Raw genomic sequence first — 16,981 nt, 5'->3', positions numbered from 1 at the left:
CTTCTCATTTTTCATCTTACTTTATATCATTTATCTAACTCCCTGTCGTTGGCCAATTCGAGGGTAAACACGGTTTATTTTGGTCGATAGAGTCTTGTATAGACGAGGATACTCAATGCCTTTACTATGGTGTGTCTCTAAGGAAAAAGCTAAGAAATGGATGCAAGAAGTACATGAAGGTTTCTGCGGAGATCAAGCTGGGGGGCAAAGTTTCTCAAAAAAAATTCTACGACAAGGATACTTCTGGCCTACCATGATTGAAGACTCTATGGAATTTTTTAAAAAGTGTGATAAGTGCAAAAGATTTTCCAAAATACCATGAGCAGCCCCAAATGAGCTTAAATAGATGCAAAACCCATGGTCATTGGCAGTCTGGGGAATTGACCTGATCTGGTCTTTGCCTAGGGAAAAAGGGAATGTCATATGCATTAGTTGTTGTTGACTACTTTACTAAGTGGGTCGAAGATGAGCCACTCGCAACAATCATGACCGAGAAAGTATTGAATTTCTTCGTCAAAAACATTATATGCCAATATGGGTTGTTGAAAAAAATTGTCTCAGAAAATGGTACGCAATTTCACATCGACCTTTTCACAGATTTTTGTGAGCGACATGATATTACAAAGAATTTTTTGTTAGTTGCCCATCCACAAGCCAACAGACAGGTTGAAGCTATTAATAAAACTCTAAAGGACACACTGAAGAAAAGGCTCAAAGAAGCAAATGGGGCATGGTCAGAAATACTTTGGTCGTATAGAACATCTCACCGAGCAGCAATAGGCCATACGCCATTTTCCTTGGCCTATGGGTATGAAGCCATGTTACTCGTTGAGCTAAATCCACCATCGCATAGAAGGCTAACATACGACCAAAGCACAAATAACCAATTATTAATGGAGTCTTTGGACTTGGTCAACGAAAGACGCGAGCAGGCTCAACTTTGAGTTGCAGCTTACCAACAAAAGGTCGCTCGATATTTTAACTCTAAAGTACGCGAAAGAAAGTTTGATGTGTGAGATTTGGTACTTATAAGAGTTTTCTCAACACTCGCAACCAGAATGCTGGATTAATTGGCCCAAATTGGGAAGGTCCATATCAAATTGAAGAAACCCTACAACCAGGCACATATAAACTTGCTCACTTAAATAGGGATCTCGTTCCTCACTGTTGGAATGGAGAACACCTACGCAAGTAATATCAATGAATAATTCTTTTTAAAGAGTTGGCTTGTATTAATTTTAGTTTTTACAAGGTTATGAACAAGGGCTTGTCAGATAATGACTGGTCGCTTATAAGTGTAAGATCAATTTTGATCACTCGTACAGACACAAATTTCTCCATTTACTACGAGAAATAAAATGAACTGTGAGCAGCCAGTTATTCTTGCCAATTATTGTATTTATTACAAGTACTTGCTCATTACGTGTGTTGTATTGCTATATTATCATTAATTGTTTATAAAGTACGCGAGCCGTAAGGTTCGAACAGGACATGGTCATGGCAAGTGACTGAGAACCTTAAGCTCCTCAATCACTTGGGGGGCATATAAGATACTAAGTGAGCAAAGCATATCAACAAACATATGTAAACACATAAGCAAAATAAGGGAAAGCATACTACGACACTTAGAGTATTTTTCAAAAAAATTAGATAATTTTGTGAAATCTTAACAAAGTGTTATGCTAGGTTCGGTCATACGAGCAGATGTTATAATAGCAATGAGTATATTATAATATCACAATTAAATGTCTTTACACTGCGAGCAATTGCTGCTTGGATGTAATTAAAATATTACAAGGAAGAAGATGCCTTAAGCAGCAAAATTGTCTTAACATTACGAACTATTGTTCGTATGTTTTAATTAAATGAATAAAAAAGTTGTTGTGCAGCTGGAGGAGGCTCTTGCTGAGACTGTTGGTCGACTGATGTTCCAGCGTCTTCTTCAACACCCTCAATGCCTATCGCCAAAAAGATTTCAGGAGAATCTAAGGCGTTTTGGGCATTCCTTTCCTCCTCTTGGTGAGCAGCGCACTTTGCAAGTTCAGCTTGTCTCATTTGCTCGGGAAGATAGTCGAAATTTTCCTCTGGATTGTTCTTCCAAAACAAGAAGAAGCAGTTAAAGGTAGCTCCTCGAAACCTCTCCAAGGTTTGGGAATTTGTCTCCCCGAGTAGCTTAACTCGTTCCTCCAGACCAGTAGCCTCCATCATGCTAGCCTCCAAATCTTCTTGAAGCTTGGCTGCTTCCTTATAGTTAGTCTTTGAAGATTCTTTAAACTTCTCCTTGGCAGCAACGGCTTTGGCCAGCTCTTCTTGGCTCCTCTTCAGCTCCTCAGTTAAACTGGTGACTTTGTCTTCAGCCACCATAACCTTCTCCTCGCAGGCTTTGATCTCCTCGACATGTTTTGCATTGACCTCCTCGGCGCGACGCCAACCATTGTTCATGGTTAGGATACCCTGCGAACAGTAGAAGAATGGATTTTTTAGAGCTAATCAAAGGAAATACTATTTGACTAAAACAAAATACAGATGAAACTTACACTGAGCAGTTCGTTGAAACCACGATCAAGGACCTAGCTGGGTTTCAATGGAGGAAGATAGGCAAAGGCCTCCTGGCTGCGATGGTGCTTAGACAATCTATATAGCTTGTAATTTTTTGAGCTATAATCATTGCTCAATAAATCTGCAGCCAAAGATCTTTCTGCCTGGTTGGTGGAAGGAGCAGTGCGAGGAGGAGGAGGAGGCGTAGTTGATTTAGAAGGAGCAGGAGTTGGAGGGTCCTCTAGTCGAGCCCTTTTTCGGGAGGGCTCTCCACCACCTTCCCCAGTGTGTTGTCTGCTCGACTTCTTCCTAGTCGGAGGAGCGTCTGCAGAGGCGTACATGTCGAAAGCATTGTCAGATGGCATGACTGCAAAACAAAAACAAACAAGTAGATATGTTAAGAAATAGTTTTGCGCAATAAAGGAATAACAAAAGGAGAAATTATAAGTAGTATACCCGAACTATTATTACTGGCTGTTACATTATCAAAAGAACTACTGCTACACTCACTATTTTCCTCGAAGAAGTCCAAGCTAAAACTATTGGTCGTAAATTTAAGGTTGCCATCCCTATCGAATAAATGACAAGGGATGGACAGATAATCTAGGAGTGAGAAATCTATACCGTTCTCGTCTGATTCGAGTATAGGGCCAATGTATTCAGGTAGTTTTTGTTTTCCCCTCCCATGTTGGGTAGGGATATTAGCAGCTCGAGTCCTATGAGTTGGTTCTCGGATGGTCACTCCCGTTGGTCGCCGCCTATGGGGCACATCTTGCTACTGCTCGGGGATGTCTTGTCCGTTAGTGACCTCTCCATTGGCACTCCCCGTAGTGGATTCCCTCAAATCCTGGTGAGGTGCTAAAAGGCCGACCAACCTTAAAATTGCTCTCCGTGATAAGCTCTTTGACGCTTTTTTCTATATTGGTCATTCTGGCCAAGGCTGCGGCTCTTATCTCCATCTTTGGAGTGGGGTTTGGTCTGTACCATGGATCTAGATACAAAACAAGACAACTAAGGACAAGGAAAAATGAAAAAATGACTAGTTAAAGGTCGATCAAAGATTAAAAGTTTACCTCCTCGTGTGAAGGCCAGGTTTTCAACAACCAAGTCAGTTGTAAGGAAGTACTCTTGGAAGTACCTTCCTACATTGGACTTATAGGTAATATCACTCAAGAATGTGCGAGCAGATTTCTAGTGGCAAAAGTGGGAGAACCCCGTGTTACTCTAGTTGGGGTTGGATTTGAGATCGAATAGATAGTTGATCTCATGTGGAGTAGGCACATGCAATTTTTTGTGGTTGTATAGGATATAGAGTGCTGAAAGTACACTATATCCGTTGGGTGTTATTTGGAAAGGACCGACCTCAAAATAATTGGCCACCCCTCGGAAAAAATCGTGCAAGGATAAGACTGCCCCTTCTTCGATGTGATACCTCGACCAGGCGCTGTAGGCAGCTTCGGGTATGTTTGCCCTCCGGTCGGGTGTTGGTTTGTAAAGGGTGTTATATTATTTTATAATATAATGTAAAATTATATTATATTATAATATAATGTTTTAGATTAAATAAATGTGACAAAGTGTGTCACATATTGTAACATATAATAGAGAGTTACAATATTTAGATATATGAGATATATCCAAATAATGTAATATATTTGGTGTTACAAATTTGTAACCTCCAAATATTACCCTTTATTGTGTAAATTGTTGTTACACAATATTGAGATGAATTTCATAAAGCCATATGTGATATGGCTGTTAGAGATATGATTTTAACCCCAATAATGTGTTTTGGGAGTTACAAAATCATTTGGGAGGGTTTGGAACCGTTTGGAAAAACAACACAATTTTTTGTGCTGAAATTGGTCAGTGGCCGCGGCCTGTGGGACAGAGACCAGTGGCCGCGGCCATAGGCCAAAAAACTGACCAATTTTTAGTTTTTTCAATATTTGTTGAACGACTCAAAAAACCCAAATAACTCCCAAATCTCTTTTTTAATTCCATATTAATCCAATTAAACATTGGTAACAGCCATGGGGGTTGGTAGAATTTGAAATTCAAAGGGTGTCTCTAAACTCTATAAATAGGAGCCTATAGCTCACTTGTAAGACACAACATTTTCTATCCACTAGAGCACTTGGCTAGAAACATCTTGAGGCTTGATAATTCCATAAAGCTTTTCCAATATCTAAGAGAGATCCCTTAGTGCTTGAGTTAGGGGGAAATAAGCTTTTGGACAAAGGTTTTAAACCTTGTTCAAGTTGGTGATCCCCAATCCTCTTCACTTAGGTTGTGTAAGTGAGAGTTTGATTGTGTTTCTGTTCTTCTTTTTATTCTATTGCTCTTCTTCTTATTCTCTTGTTCTATTTACTTGTATATTTTTGTTTAAGAGTTGTAATCTTTTCATTTGGTCTAAACACTTTATTTTACTTGTAATCTTTTGCTTAGAGTTGTATTCTCACTATTCTCTTCTTCATCATCATCTTCTTCCTTTCTTTAGTTTATTTGTATTTTCAGTTATAGAGTTGTAACCTTATTTAATCAATCTATATTTACTTGTAATATTATTGCATAGAGTTGTAATATTATAATCATTTCCATTGAGGCAAAACAATATATTCCTAACATTCAAAAGCTTATCCCTTTTTTGTTTCAATGGAAGGGGAGACAATCAAGATCATGAAGCAAGATCTAGTGAGATTGGATAGATTTGATGGATCCAATTTTACTAGGTGGCAAGACAAGGTGAGGTTTCTTTTAACCACTCTCAAAATTGCCTACATCCTTGAGTCTTCCTTGGCTCCTCTAGCCGAGCCATCCGACAAAGACACTCCCGAGGAGGTGGAGAAGAGAAGGAAGAGGGAGGAGGACAACCTTCTTTGCAGGGGTCATATCCTCAACGCCTTATCCGATAGGCTCTATGACCTCTACACCGAGACCAAATCGGCCAAGGAGATTTGGGATGCACTTGAGAAAAAGTTGAAGGCGGAAGAGGAAGGTACCAAAATTTTTTTGATATCTCAATACTTTGATTTCAAATTTTTTTGGTGATAAACCTATTCTTCCTCAAATACATGAATTGCAAATTATTGTTAATAAATTGAAAGTGTTAAAGATTGAGCTTCCCGAGGCCTTTCAAGTTGGTGCTATAGTGGCTAAATTACCACCAACTTGGAAGAGCTATAGGAAAAGAATCCTTCATAAATATGAGGATTATTCTTTGGAGGAGATCCAAAAGCATATTCGAATCGAAGAGGAATCGATATGTAGAGATAAACTTGTGGAGGGTTCTAATGGAGAGACTTCCAAAGCAAATGCAGTGTCACAACCAAAACATCCCAAAAACAAAGGGAAAAAGGGTAATGAGAAACCTTTGGGTCCAAAAACCAACCCAAACAAGTTTAAGGGTGAGAAAGGTCCTTGCTTCGTGTGTGGGAAAAAGGGTCACTATGCTAGAGAGTGTAGACATAGAAAATACCAACAAGGACCTAAGGTGAACACAACTCAAGAGGAAAACATAGTTGCTACCCTTAGTGAGGTGAATGCGGTCCAAGGCAAGGTGAAAGGGTGGTGGTATGATACATGTGCCACCGTCCATGTCACCTATGACTAATCATTGTTCAAGACCTTTGAAGAGTAAAAGGGCAACCATGAGATACAAATGGGCAATGAGGGCAAATCCAAGGTACTTGGCAAATGTACTATTGATGTCTACTTCACCTCCGGCAAGAAAGTCACATTAGTGAATGTACTTTATGTTCCCAAAATGAGTAGAAACTTGGTAGGTGATTTGCTTGGTAAGTGGTGATTTTCTTGGCAAGCTCGGCATTAAAGCCGTTTTTGAGTCCGGTAAACTTATACTTACCAAATCAAATGTATTTTTGGGAAAAGGGTACTCTTGTGAGGGTATGGTTAAATTGTGCACCAATGATGTAACTTTCAATGTTATCAATAAAAATGCTAATTCCGCCTATATTGTTGAGTATGATTCCTTATTTTTGTGGCATCTTAGACTTTCGCATATAGGTTTTTCAACCATGAAAAGAGTAGTAAAATGTGGTATGATTGCATGCAATATTAAAAACTATGGTAAATGTGAAACATGTGTTAAGGCGAAAATGATTAAGAAACCATTTCCTAGTGTAGAAAGATCATCTAATTTACTAGATTTAATCCATAGTGATCTTTGTGAATTAAATGGTGTTTTAACTAGAGGTGGTAAAGGTATTTTCTTACTTTTATAGATGATTTTAGTAGATATACCTATGTGTTTCTTTTAAAGCATAAAGATGAGACTTTTGATGCTTTTAAATTGTATAAATTAGAAGTTGAAAATCAATTAAATAAAAAGATTAAGGTTCTAAGAAGTGATAGAGGAGGAGAGTACTTCTCTAATGAATTCAATACATTTTTTGAAGAAAATGGTATAATTCATGAGTGCACTGCACCTTATACACCACAACACAATGGTGTTGCTGAAAGGAAAAATAGGACTTATCTAGAGATGATAAATTCTATGTTGATGTTTTCAAAGTTGAACTTCAACTTATTGGGTGAAGCGCTTTTAACCGCTTGTCACATTCTTAATCGAATACCGATGAAGAAAAATGAGATATCTCCATATGAGTTATGGAAAGGAAGAAAACCCAACATAGGGTACTTCAAAGTGTGGGGGTGTCTTGCATATTGCAAGAAAACCGAACCTAATAGAACAAAGTTAGGTTCAAGAGCCATAAAGTGTGCTTTTGTTGGTTATGCCAACAATAGTAAAGCTTATAGGCTATTAGACTTAGAGTCTAATATTGTGATTGAATCTAGAGAAGTTTAATTCTTTGAGAACATGTTATGTGACAACAATTCTCAAGCTTCAACATCTCTAAAGGAGAATATGTTAAATGAGAACAATTCTCAAGCTTCTACATCCAAAGTTGATTCTCAAGAGGAGAATTCTCAAAAGGATGTAAAGCAACCCTTTGAACCTAGAAGAAGTCAAAGGCTTAAAAATCATAAAAGTCTAGTAGTGGATGAGATAGATTCTCAACGAATTTCATTCTACATGGTAGAAGGAAATAGAGAGGAAGTCATTAGGAAAATACCTATTGTACTTCTCGTTGAGGATGATCCTAAGACTTATAAAGAAGCTATGCAATCGAGAGATAGTGCATTTTGGAAAGAAGCCATCAATGATGAGATGGATTCCATTCTTTCCAATAACACTTGGGAATTGGTAGACCTCCCACCGGGGTCTAAGCCAATTGGGTGTAAGTGGGTATTTAGGAGAAAATACCACACTGACGGCACTATCCAAACCTTTAAAGCTAGATTAGTAGCTAAAGGGTTTAGGCAAAAAGAGGGTATCGAAATAATCGATACCTATGCGCCTGTTGCAAGAACAACTTCTATAAGAATCTTGTTCGCTTTAGCTTCTATACACAACTTGTATGTTCATCAAATGGATGTCAAAACGGCATTCCTTAATGGTGACCTCAATGAGGAGGTCTATATGGAACAACCCGAAGGGTTTGTCCTACCAAAATATGAACATAAAGTGTGTAGACTTGTAAAATCCTTATATGGATTGAAACAAGCTCCTAAGCAATGGCATGAGAAATTTGATCAAGCCATCATGTCTAATGGGTTTAGACATAACAATGGAGACAAGTGTTTATATTCCAAAACTTGTAAGGGATATGTGATCATTGTTTGCTTATATGTGGATGACATGCTTATTCTAAGTAATAGCATAAAAGGGACAGAAGAAACGAAGAGGTCTCTATCATTAACCTTCAAGATGAAAGATCTTAGAGAAGTTGATCCCATACTCGGTATCAAAGTAAAGAAACATAGTGGGAGTTTTGCGTTAGAGCAAGCCCACTATGTTGAGAAAGTATTGAACAAATTTAACCATCTCAAGGTTAAAGATGCCAATACTCCATTCGATCATAGTGTAAAACTAGAGAAGAATGAAGGAAGAGCGGCGGCTTAATTGGAGTACCCCAGTGCTATAGGGAGTCTAATGTACGCTGCCCAGTGTGCTAGACCTAATATAGCATTTGCGGTAAGTAAACTTAGTAGGTTTACAAGTAATCCAAGTGTGGATCACTGGAAGGGAATTGGAAGAGTCCTAGGTTATCTTAAGAAATCCAAAGGACTAAGCCTTCACTACTCCAAATTTCCTTCGATTTTAGAAGGATATACAGATGCAAGTTGGATATCCAATCTTGGGGACAGCTCTAGCTGCTACCAGCAAAGAGGCCGAATGGTTAAGGGATCTGTTGATAGAGATTCCCCTAATCAACGATAATGTATCTACTATATCGATACATTGTGATAGCCAAGCGACATTGGCTAGAGCATACAACGGAGTGTATAATGGGAAGTCTAGACACATTAGTCTAAGACATGGATATGTAAGAGAATTGATTCAAAGAGGAGCCATCTCAATATCCTATGTGAGAACAAGTGAAAATCTGGCGGATCCTTTCACTAAGCCACTAATGAGGGATTTAGTGGCTGCATCATCTCGAGGGATGGGACTTAAACTCCCTAAAGAGATTCACGATTGATGGTAACCTATCTTAACACTAGTTATTCAACTAGTGTTAGGTTCAATAGGTTATAACAAGTCAATCAAGTGAATATTAGTTGTACTCAAAACAAGTCCCATCTGAGATATTGAGTACTTGTGTGTTACCAAGTGGAGGGTTAAAACTGAAAGGTTTTTTTAATAGAGTTCAGTCTTGTAAAGACAAGTATTTTTGGTAACAAAATACTGTAAGAATTCTACCTATATGGACCTAGGGGTGGTGCCGCCTCTCATGAGAATTGGGAGTATTCTCAAGAATGTCCATGAATGGAAAGTGCACATGGCCATTAACGGTGCAAAGCGAGACATAGAGGTCTCAAGTGAACATCGCAAAGGTGTGTGTGTTATCACCAATTTGTCATCATGAAAAGATGGTTCAATGCCTAGTGCAACCTAATTTTCGACAAATTTTGTGGTAATTACACTATAGTAAAGTTCAAGTTGAAAAACACTTTACTTTATGCACTAATGCAATGACTCCTATAAGAGAGAGTTCTTATTTAAGCAAGTGGGGGATATGTTATATTTCAAAATATAATGATTGATTAAATAAGTGTTACAATAGATAACTATTTTATCTTGTGGGGGAATGTTATATTATTTTATAATATAATGTAAAATTATATTATATTACAATATAATGTTTTAGATTAAATAAATGTGACAAAGTGTGTCACATATTGTAACATATAATAGAGAGTTACAATATTTAGAGATATGAGATATATCCAAATAATGTAACATATTTGGTGTTACAAATTTGTAACCTCCAAATATTACCCTTTATTGTGTAAATTGTTGTTACACAATATTGAGATGAATTTCATAAAGCCATATGTGATATGGTTGTTAGAGATATGATTTTAACCCCAATAATGTGTTTTGGGAGTTACAAAATCATTTGGGAGGGTTTGGAATCGTTTGGAAAAACAGCACAATTTTTTGTGCTGAAATTGGTCAGTGGCCGCGGCCACAGGCCAAAAAACTGACCAATTTTCAGTTTTTTCAATATTTGTTGAACGGCTCAAAAAACCCAAATAACTCCCAAATCTCTTTTTTAATTCCATATTAATCCAATTAAATATTGGTAACAGCCATGGGGGTTAGTGGAATTTGAAATTCAAAGGGTGTCTCTAAACTCTATAAATAGGATCCTATAGCTCACTTGTAAGACACAACATTTTCTATCCACTAGAGCACTTGGCTAGAAAAACCTTGAGGCTTGATAATTCCATAAAGCTTTTCCAATATCTGAGAGAGATCCCTTAGTGCTTGAGTTAGGGGGAAATAAGCTTTTGGACAAAGGTTTTAAGCCTTGTTCAAGTTGGTGATCCCCAATCCTCTTCACTTAGGTTGTGTAAGTGAGAGTTTGATTGTGTTTCTGTTCTTCTTTTTATTCTATTGCTTTTCTTCTTATTCTCTTGTTCTATTTACTTGTATATTTTTGTTTGAGAGTTGTAATCTTTTCATTTGGTCTAAACACTTTATTTTACTTGTAATCTTTTGCTTAGAGTTGTATTCTCACTATTCTCTTCTTCATCATCATCTTCTTCCTTTCTTTAGTTTATTTGTATTTTCAGTTATAGAGTTGTAACCTTATTTAATCAATCTATATTTACTTGTAATATTATTGCATAGAGTTGTAATATTATAATCATTTCCATTGAGGCAAAACAATATTTTCCTAACAAAGGGTAATCCCAGAAATCCCATACTTCTTGGGGTATTTTTCGACCATCCTCGTCGATATGACACTAGGAGGGGCAATGAACCAGTCTACCTATGCTCGAGGGCCATCGCAAGGATGAGCTTTGGGTTGAATGTCTGGTGGTGAAAAGTTTAAAGGTTGAGGGTTGTTTGAAGGACCATCGGCGTTGGTTGTTGGCTGGTGAGAAGGTAAATTTGTTGTTTTCTTTTTCCTACGAGCAGTGTATTTGACACAACCCATGTTTGATTAGTTGTGTGGAGGACTGGTCGTAGGGTTTGATTGTGAAGCCAAAAGCTCAGGAAAAGGAAATGAAGGTTGTTCTTGATCCTCGAACAACAAAGCAAGAAGATCATTGTCTATTGGTCTCTCACCTCCCCAGGGATCATGCATGAATATCTAAGAAGAGCAAAGGGGAAGTGAGAATCTACGACCAATAGATAGAAGAAAGAGAAAAGCAAGGATAATGTTGCTCGTATATAATAGTTAAGTTTTTATATGACCAGCAGCATCCTGATAAAAACACAATAAACATGCGAACAGTTTGAAAAAACAAATCACAAAGTGAATGTGAAAAGTTTTTTCGGAAAAACTTTTCAACTCCGAAAACAAGCGGGAAAAACCCAGTTTTTTCGAAATACTTTGATTTAAGACCCGAAATCAATATTCTTATAACCCACATTACTTTGTAAAAATTGTATAGATTTTATACTGCCTAAACTTCTTATTCTAGCATACTTATTCTATGTATGTTTGCTTAAACCCGGTTACCCAAAAGTTTCTCAGGAACAGCAGAACCCCAATTACGAAAATTCGTGAATCAAGACTATAATACATAAATATTTCTACAAAAATGAGAGGGTGGATTCGAAAACTTACTTGGATATGGTTTGTAGGAGAAATCACGAAGGTTTTTCTTGGAGTTTCTCCAAGACGTCTCGAATCAAACTAGAATCTCTGGGTTCTCTTGAAGGGTTGTCTGAGTTCTTGAAGAGAGAGAAGGTTCGGGTAAAAAATGAAAAAGATGAAAAGACTTATATTTATACCGCTCGGGGCGTTAATAAAAGGTAATGATGGGAATGAGATTTCGATGTACGGGGAATTGCAATAACCGTCAAAACATTTATGGGAAACTGTAAAGGTCATAATTACTTGCTTTTTCAAAAAAGTACTGACAGATGTGACAAGTCAGATTGGTTGCTGGTTGAGTAAGTTTATTAAATGTTGATCGCATTAAAATAAACTTGAGGGAAAATGTTTACCCAAAAATACTTACTTACTAACGTGGCAAAATTAGTACGCACGTGGGTTACACGTGACTACTTAGTGATTACATCCAGGTCGACCAGCGACCAGAAGAGACGTTGCTCGATGGATTTAAGAAAGATGCTGAATAATACGGCAGAAAATGTGTTGACATATGCGACCAAGTCTGGTCGTGGTAGCGAAGCCAGAGTTCAAATACAGTTATAAGTCAGATATTTCTAAGATATTTGACCCTATTTTTATGCAAACATTATGATTTCTGTTATTATTTTAATATGCTTAAATCAAAATGTAGACACGGCCCATTGGCCCATATGTATATCCTTGAGTCTATAAATTGGACTCGAGGGACTCATTGAAAGGGGGGAATAATTTGTATTCAAAGAGAATCAGTGTTTTCTATACACAAACGTTTGTATCCTTTTATGGAGCTTGTGAAACTCAGTAAACCCTAATTTGCTGATCGCAGGTTTCATAATACATCAATAAAAACACTAAGTAGAAGTAGGTTATTATCAATATCTGGGGCCAAACCACTATAAATCCTGGTGTCGTTTAGTTCTTGCATTTAGCTTACAAATCTTTATCATTTTGGTGACTCTGTGTCGTTCGCTAAATCATTAGTCAACAATAATATGAATATATCACTTATTTTTCTTTCTCATTTCTTTCCAGCAAGTGGTCTAATTTATTAATGAAATAAATCATTCATTATTCTTATGACTTGATATATTATATAATTAAATGTACAACTGGTACATATTTTAAGTCATTTATTTGTCACATTCACAATTATATAGAAATTGTACAACTGGTACATAAAATATATTTAACTTTAGCTAGCAATATATTGTGTTATGGTTTCATCAAGAACCTTTTCAAATAATCTTTGTGACTTTATAACAGTTTGAGCAATGTAATACAAATAATTAGATATTCACTTCTAAGAACGTGCAATGAACAATTGACATAAGTAATGAATCATTCACTTTAAGAAATAAAAAGACCATACTTGCTTCTCGCAAGAAATATTGCATATATAATAACATAACTAATAATATGAATACTCTTTAAAATGAAATTTACTTTCTATCATTCTCTTCAGGGAATAATATTTAAATCTACAACAAAATTGATATACATGTTAACTTCTTTATTGTACAATAAATACACATCCAAGTCAATATCAAAGGTAATTACACCTGAATTAGTTTATTATCTTCATATTTGTTTTTCAATCTTGTTTATCATTGTTTCATATTTTAATGGTTTGATGCAATTTTCTTAAAACTTTTGGGACTTGAAAAAATCAGTCACGAACTGCATCAATCATAATGCATTCCAATGTTTTTTTTAATTGTATTCATAAATTTCATATAGTTGGTAAATATGTGAAATATTTACTTCAGAGAATTTTGCTTAAATATCACAACTCTTTAGAAATTATGTTTCTTTTATATATCTTAATGAATAATATCACTTTTGTATAATCTTCAGGATATATAGAAGACCTTATCTCAAGGATCTATAATTTTTTTCAATATGCCATAAACATGGAACTTTACAAATTCTAATGTAATCATTTGTAAATAACTATAAAATAAATACTATAGAGAAATCAATATTAAATATGTGAGATAGTAAGAACACATACATATGAATATAATCATATTTACGAAAACAAAACATTAAACCATAAAATAACAACTCATATATACATTTTTTTATGATCAATATATATATAGTATGGTAATCATATAAACATACTTTCACAATAAAATATTTTTTACCTCAATAAACTATGATGACTAGAGGCTTGATAATGAATTTTGTTATCAACACAAGATAGTGGTTGAAGATTGAATCATCTAGTTCAGATTCAACGAATGATTATGACTAGAGATTCATGATAAGAATTTCAACATACAAATAATGATAGTTAAAGAGTCGTGCTGATAACTTGTTATAAATTTATTAAGAATACAGAAATATAAAGTATAAAGAAAATAAATAGACAGAATAACAGACAGGTGTAAAGAGAAAGTGAAACTCTTATGTGTTATTTCAATAGGGGAATGACCCCTATTTATACAGATAAATAAGCCTTAAGAAAATCGGGTAACTACTCTGAATACAATCAAGACTTAATGCTTATATTTTACGTTGAGTAACCTAATAATTCTTCATTATTATAGACATTCGTATATATATATATATATATAATATTTATAACAAAATGGAGATTATACAAATAACCTGGAAAAAAAGCTAAGTGAACACGATAACCTGTTATGTCAAATATATCACACATCCAGGCAAAAATAATTTGATTAAATAATGCTTTTATATGTCACATTTCCTGATATTGTTTTGTTCGATAAAAACATAAATTCCCTCTACAGTCAAGAATAAATATAGCAATCCGCAACTTTATAACCATCTTAAAATGGACATAATCCAACAGTTAGCACCACAAATTAGACAATTATGGACACATGGTAATTGTAGTTGAATATGACTTGTGCTTTCCAAGAGTAACATTATTTAGTGTCTTTTTCCCATGTATTTTTCATAAATTCTATAAGGATAAAATTTAGAGTCTATTGAATAAAATGTATAAACTGTATCATATTTAATTAACTTTTAAAATCTGAATGTATCGTGGAAGTTCTAAATACTTTAACATGAAGAAAAAAAATCTCGTTTATGTAGTAAGATTTATTCTTTCCTAAAATTCAATTAACAGGTTTAAAAATAAGCCAACATAGTACAACACTTGAACATCTATCGTGTGATGAAAACAGAAGAATCAATTACGACATTACATTATTTAAAACAAAAGTTTAATCCAAACATCTGAAATGATCAACAGCTCGAATCTTAAATGCCAGCAACAGTTGAGAAAATGTGATGAAAATTTATTAGGAAAGAAAAAAGTAGAGTTTATTTCTTATCTCCAAAAATACACTAGTAATAGTCTTATAGACTAAGAGAACCGAAAAACAAGAAAAAGTTAGCCCATAACTAACATAGTCAACAAGCATAACCAAAAAATAACCGAAGTTGTAACAGAAAAGTATTCTAATAGGCCCCCTCAAAATGGAGTGTACAGATTTTTAACACCCATTTTGGTAATAAGGGATGTAAAAACAGAAGGAAATACGGCTTTGGTAAATACATATGCTAGATTGTCTTTTCTTGTGACATGATTCATTTTGATGATGCCTTGGGTAACCTTTTCCCAAACTATGTGACAATCAATGTCCACATGTTTGGTTCTTTCGTGGAAAACGGGGTTCTCTGAAATGTGTATCGCTACATTGTTATCACAGAAGAGGATGACAGGTGTTTTGTGTTGTATGCCGAAGTCCTTGAGGAGTGCGAGTTGCCAAGTAAGCTCACAAGTGGTATTGGTCATTGCATGGTACTCAGCTTTGGCAGATGAACTAGAGGTTGTACTTTGTTTCTTAGATTTCCATGAAACTAAGGAATTGCCAAGAAATACACAGTAACCCGAGATGGACCTTCTAGTGTCAATGCAGCTACCCCAATCAGCAACAGCAAAGGCTTTGAGTTGAAGGGATTGACTGAGAGTTTGTTGGTGTAGAGAGTGGAAAAATAATCCTTTTCCTGGAGTTGCTTTGAGGTATTGAAGAACCTTTTGAGTAGCATGTAGGTGAGGAAGCCTTGGTGTAGAGAGGAATTGACTTAATCTGTTGATAGCAAAGCATATATCAAGTCTTTTAATAGTAAGATATAAAAGTTTGCCAATGAGACTTCTATAAGAAGTGGCATCGGGTAATAGTTCACCAATATCCTTGCTTAATTTATGATTTGGTTCCATGGGGGTGGAGGAAGCCTTGGAACCTAAATAACATGTATCAGACAATATTTGTAAAGTGAAAGGACGTTGGGAAACAGAAATGCCATTTTTATTCCTACCAATTTCTAAGCCAAGAAAAAAACGAAGAGGACCTAAGTCCTTGAGTTGAAACTTGCTCTCTAAAATTTTTTTGAAAGAAACAAGAGCTGAGTCATTATTATTTGTAATGAGAATGTCATCTACATATATTAATAAGGCAAGGAATACACCTGATTTGCTTTTGATGAAGAGAGAGTGATCGGATGGAGACTGAGTGAAACCATGTTGTAAGAGGGTGGTGTTAAGCTTGGAGTACCATTGTCTTGAAGCTTGTTTAAGACCATACAAGCTTTTGTTAAGTTTGCACACCGAAATTGGAGGGAGTTGCCCATTGTGAACATAACCTTGGGGAAGTTTCATGTAAATAAGTTCATCAAGGTCACCATGTAGAAAAGCATTGTCGATATCCATGTGGTGTAGACTCCAATTATGGATAGCTGCTAGAGCTAGGATGATTTTGAAAGTGTTGAATTTCGCAACAGGGGCATAAGTGTCAATGTAGTCAATTCCTTGTGTTTGAGTGTAGCCCTTAGCTACTAAGCGAGCTTTTTATCAGTCTATTTTACCAGTGGGAGTGTATTTGACCTTGAATATCCATTTGTTGGCAACTGTGTTGGAACCAGGAGGAAGAGATACAACTTCCCAAGTGTTGTTGCGTTGTAAGGCTTGTAGTTCCAGCTGCATAGCCGATTGCCATTCTGTGGATATGGATGGTGATTTGTAGGAAGTTAGTTCAGCAATGGTGTTAGCAGCAAGTATGGTAGCTCTGAAATGAGAAGATAACTTGTTATAAGATAAATAATTTGTAATAGAATGAGCTATAGAAGAAGTAATATTATTGCAAACATAATCAGCTAAGTGAGGAGGACGAAAAGTGTGTCTGCCAGCCCGAGTTGTGGTGTCTTCCCTGTTTAAAGTAGGAGCAGTTGGAATGGCAACTTCGTCAAATTTAGACCTGCAACAT

The 16,981-nt window shown here is 35.8% G+C and overlaps 1 protein-coding gene across 1 annotated transcript; it reads right to left on the bottom strand.

Moving 5' to 3' along the window:
• Positions 1-2,570: 2,570 nt before the first annotated feature.
• LOC133806022 (uncharacterized mitochondrial protein AtMg00810-like) lies at positions 2,571-16,428 on the bottom strand. Its single transcript, XM_062244157.1, has 2 exons — positions 15,498-16,428; positions 2,571-2,905 (listed from the first exon to the last, which is right to left on the bottom strand). The coding sequence occupies exons 1-2, from the start codon at positions 16,426-16,428 to the stop codon at positions 2,571-2,573; spliced, it is 1,266 nt and encodes a 421-aa protein (XP_062100141.1).
• Between the last annotated feature and the right edge of the window lie 553 nt (positions 16,429-16,981).

The sequence above is a fragment of the Humulus lupulus genome, chromosome X (genome assembly GCF_963169125.1).
Source record: "Humulus lupulus chromosome X, drHumLupu1.1, whole genome shotgun sequence".
Taxonomy (NCBI): Eukaryota; Viridiplantae; Streptophyta; class Magnoliopsida; order Rosales; family Cannabaceae; genus Humulus; species Humulus lupulus.
Note: the sequence above shows the minus strand (reverse complement) of the source record. Positions and strands in the feature narration are given on the sequence as shown.

Bases quoted from the DNA above. Each gene is read 5' to 3' on its own strand.
- LOC133806022 (XM_062244157.1), bottom strand. From the start codon at position 16,428: ATGGATATCGACAATGCTTTTCTACATGGTGACCTTGATGAACTTATT. The intron at 2,906-15,497 runs GTGAGCTTACTT...TTTGTTTTGCAG, and splicing joins TGCAATGACCAATACCACTT to TCATGCCATCTGACAATGCT.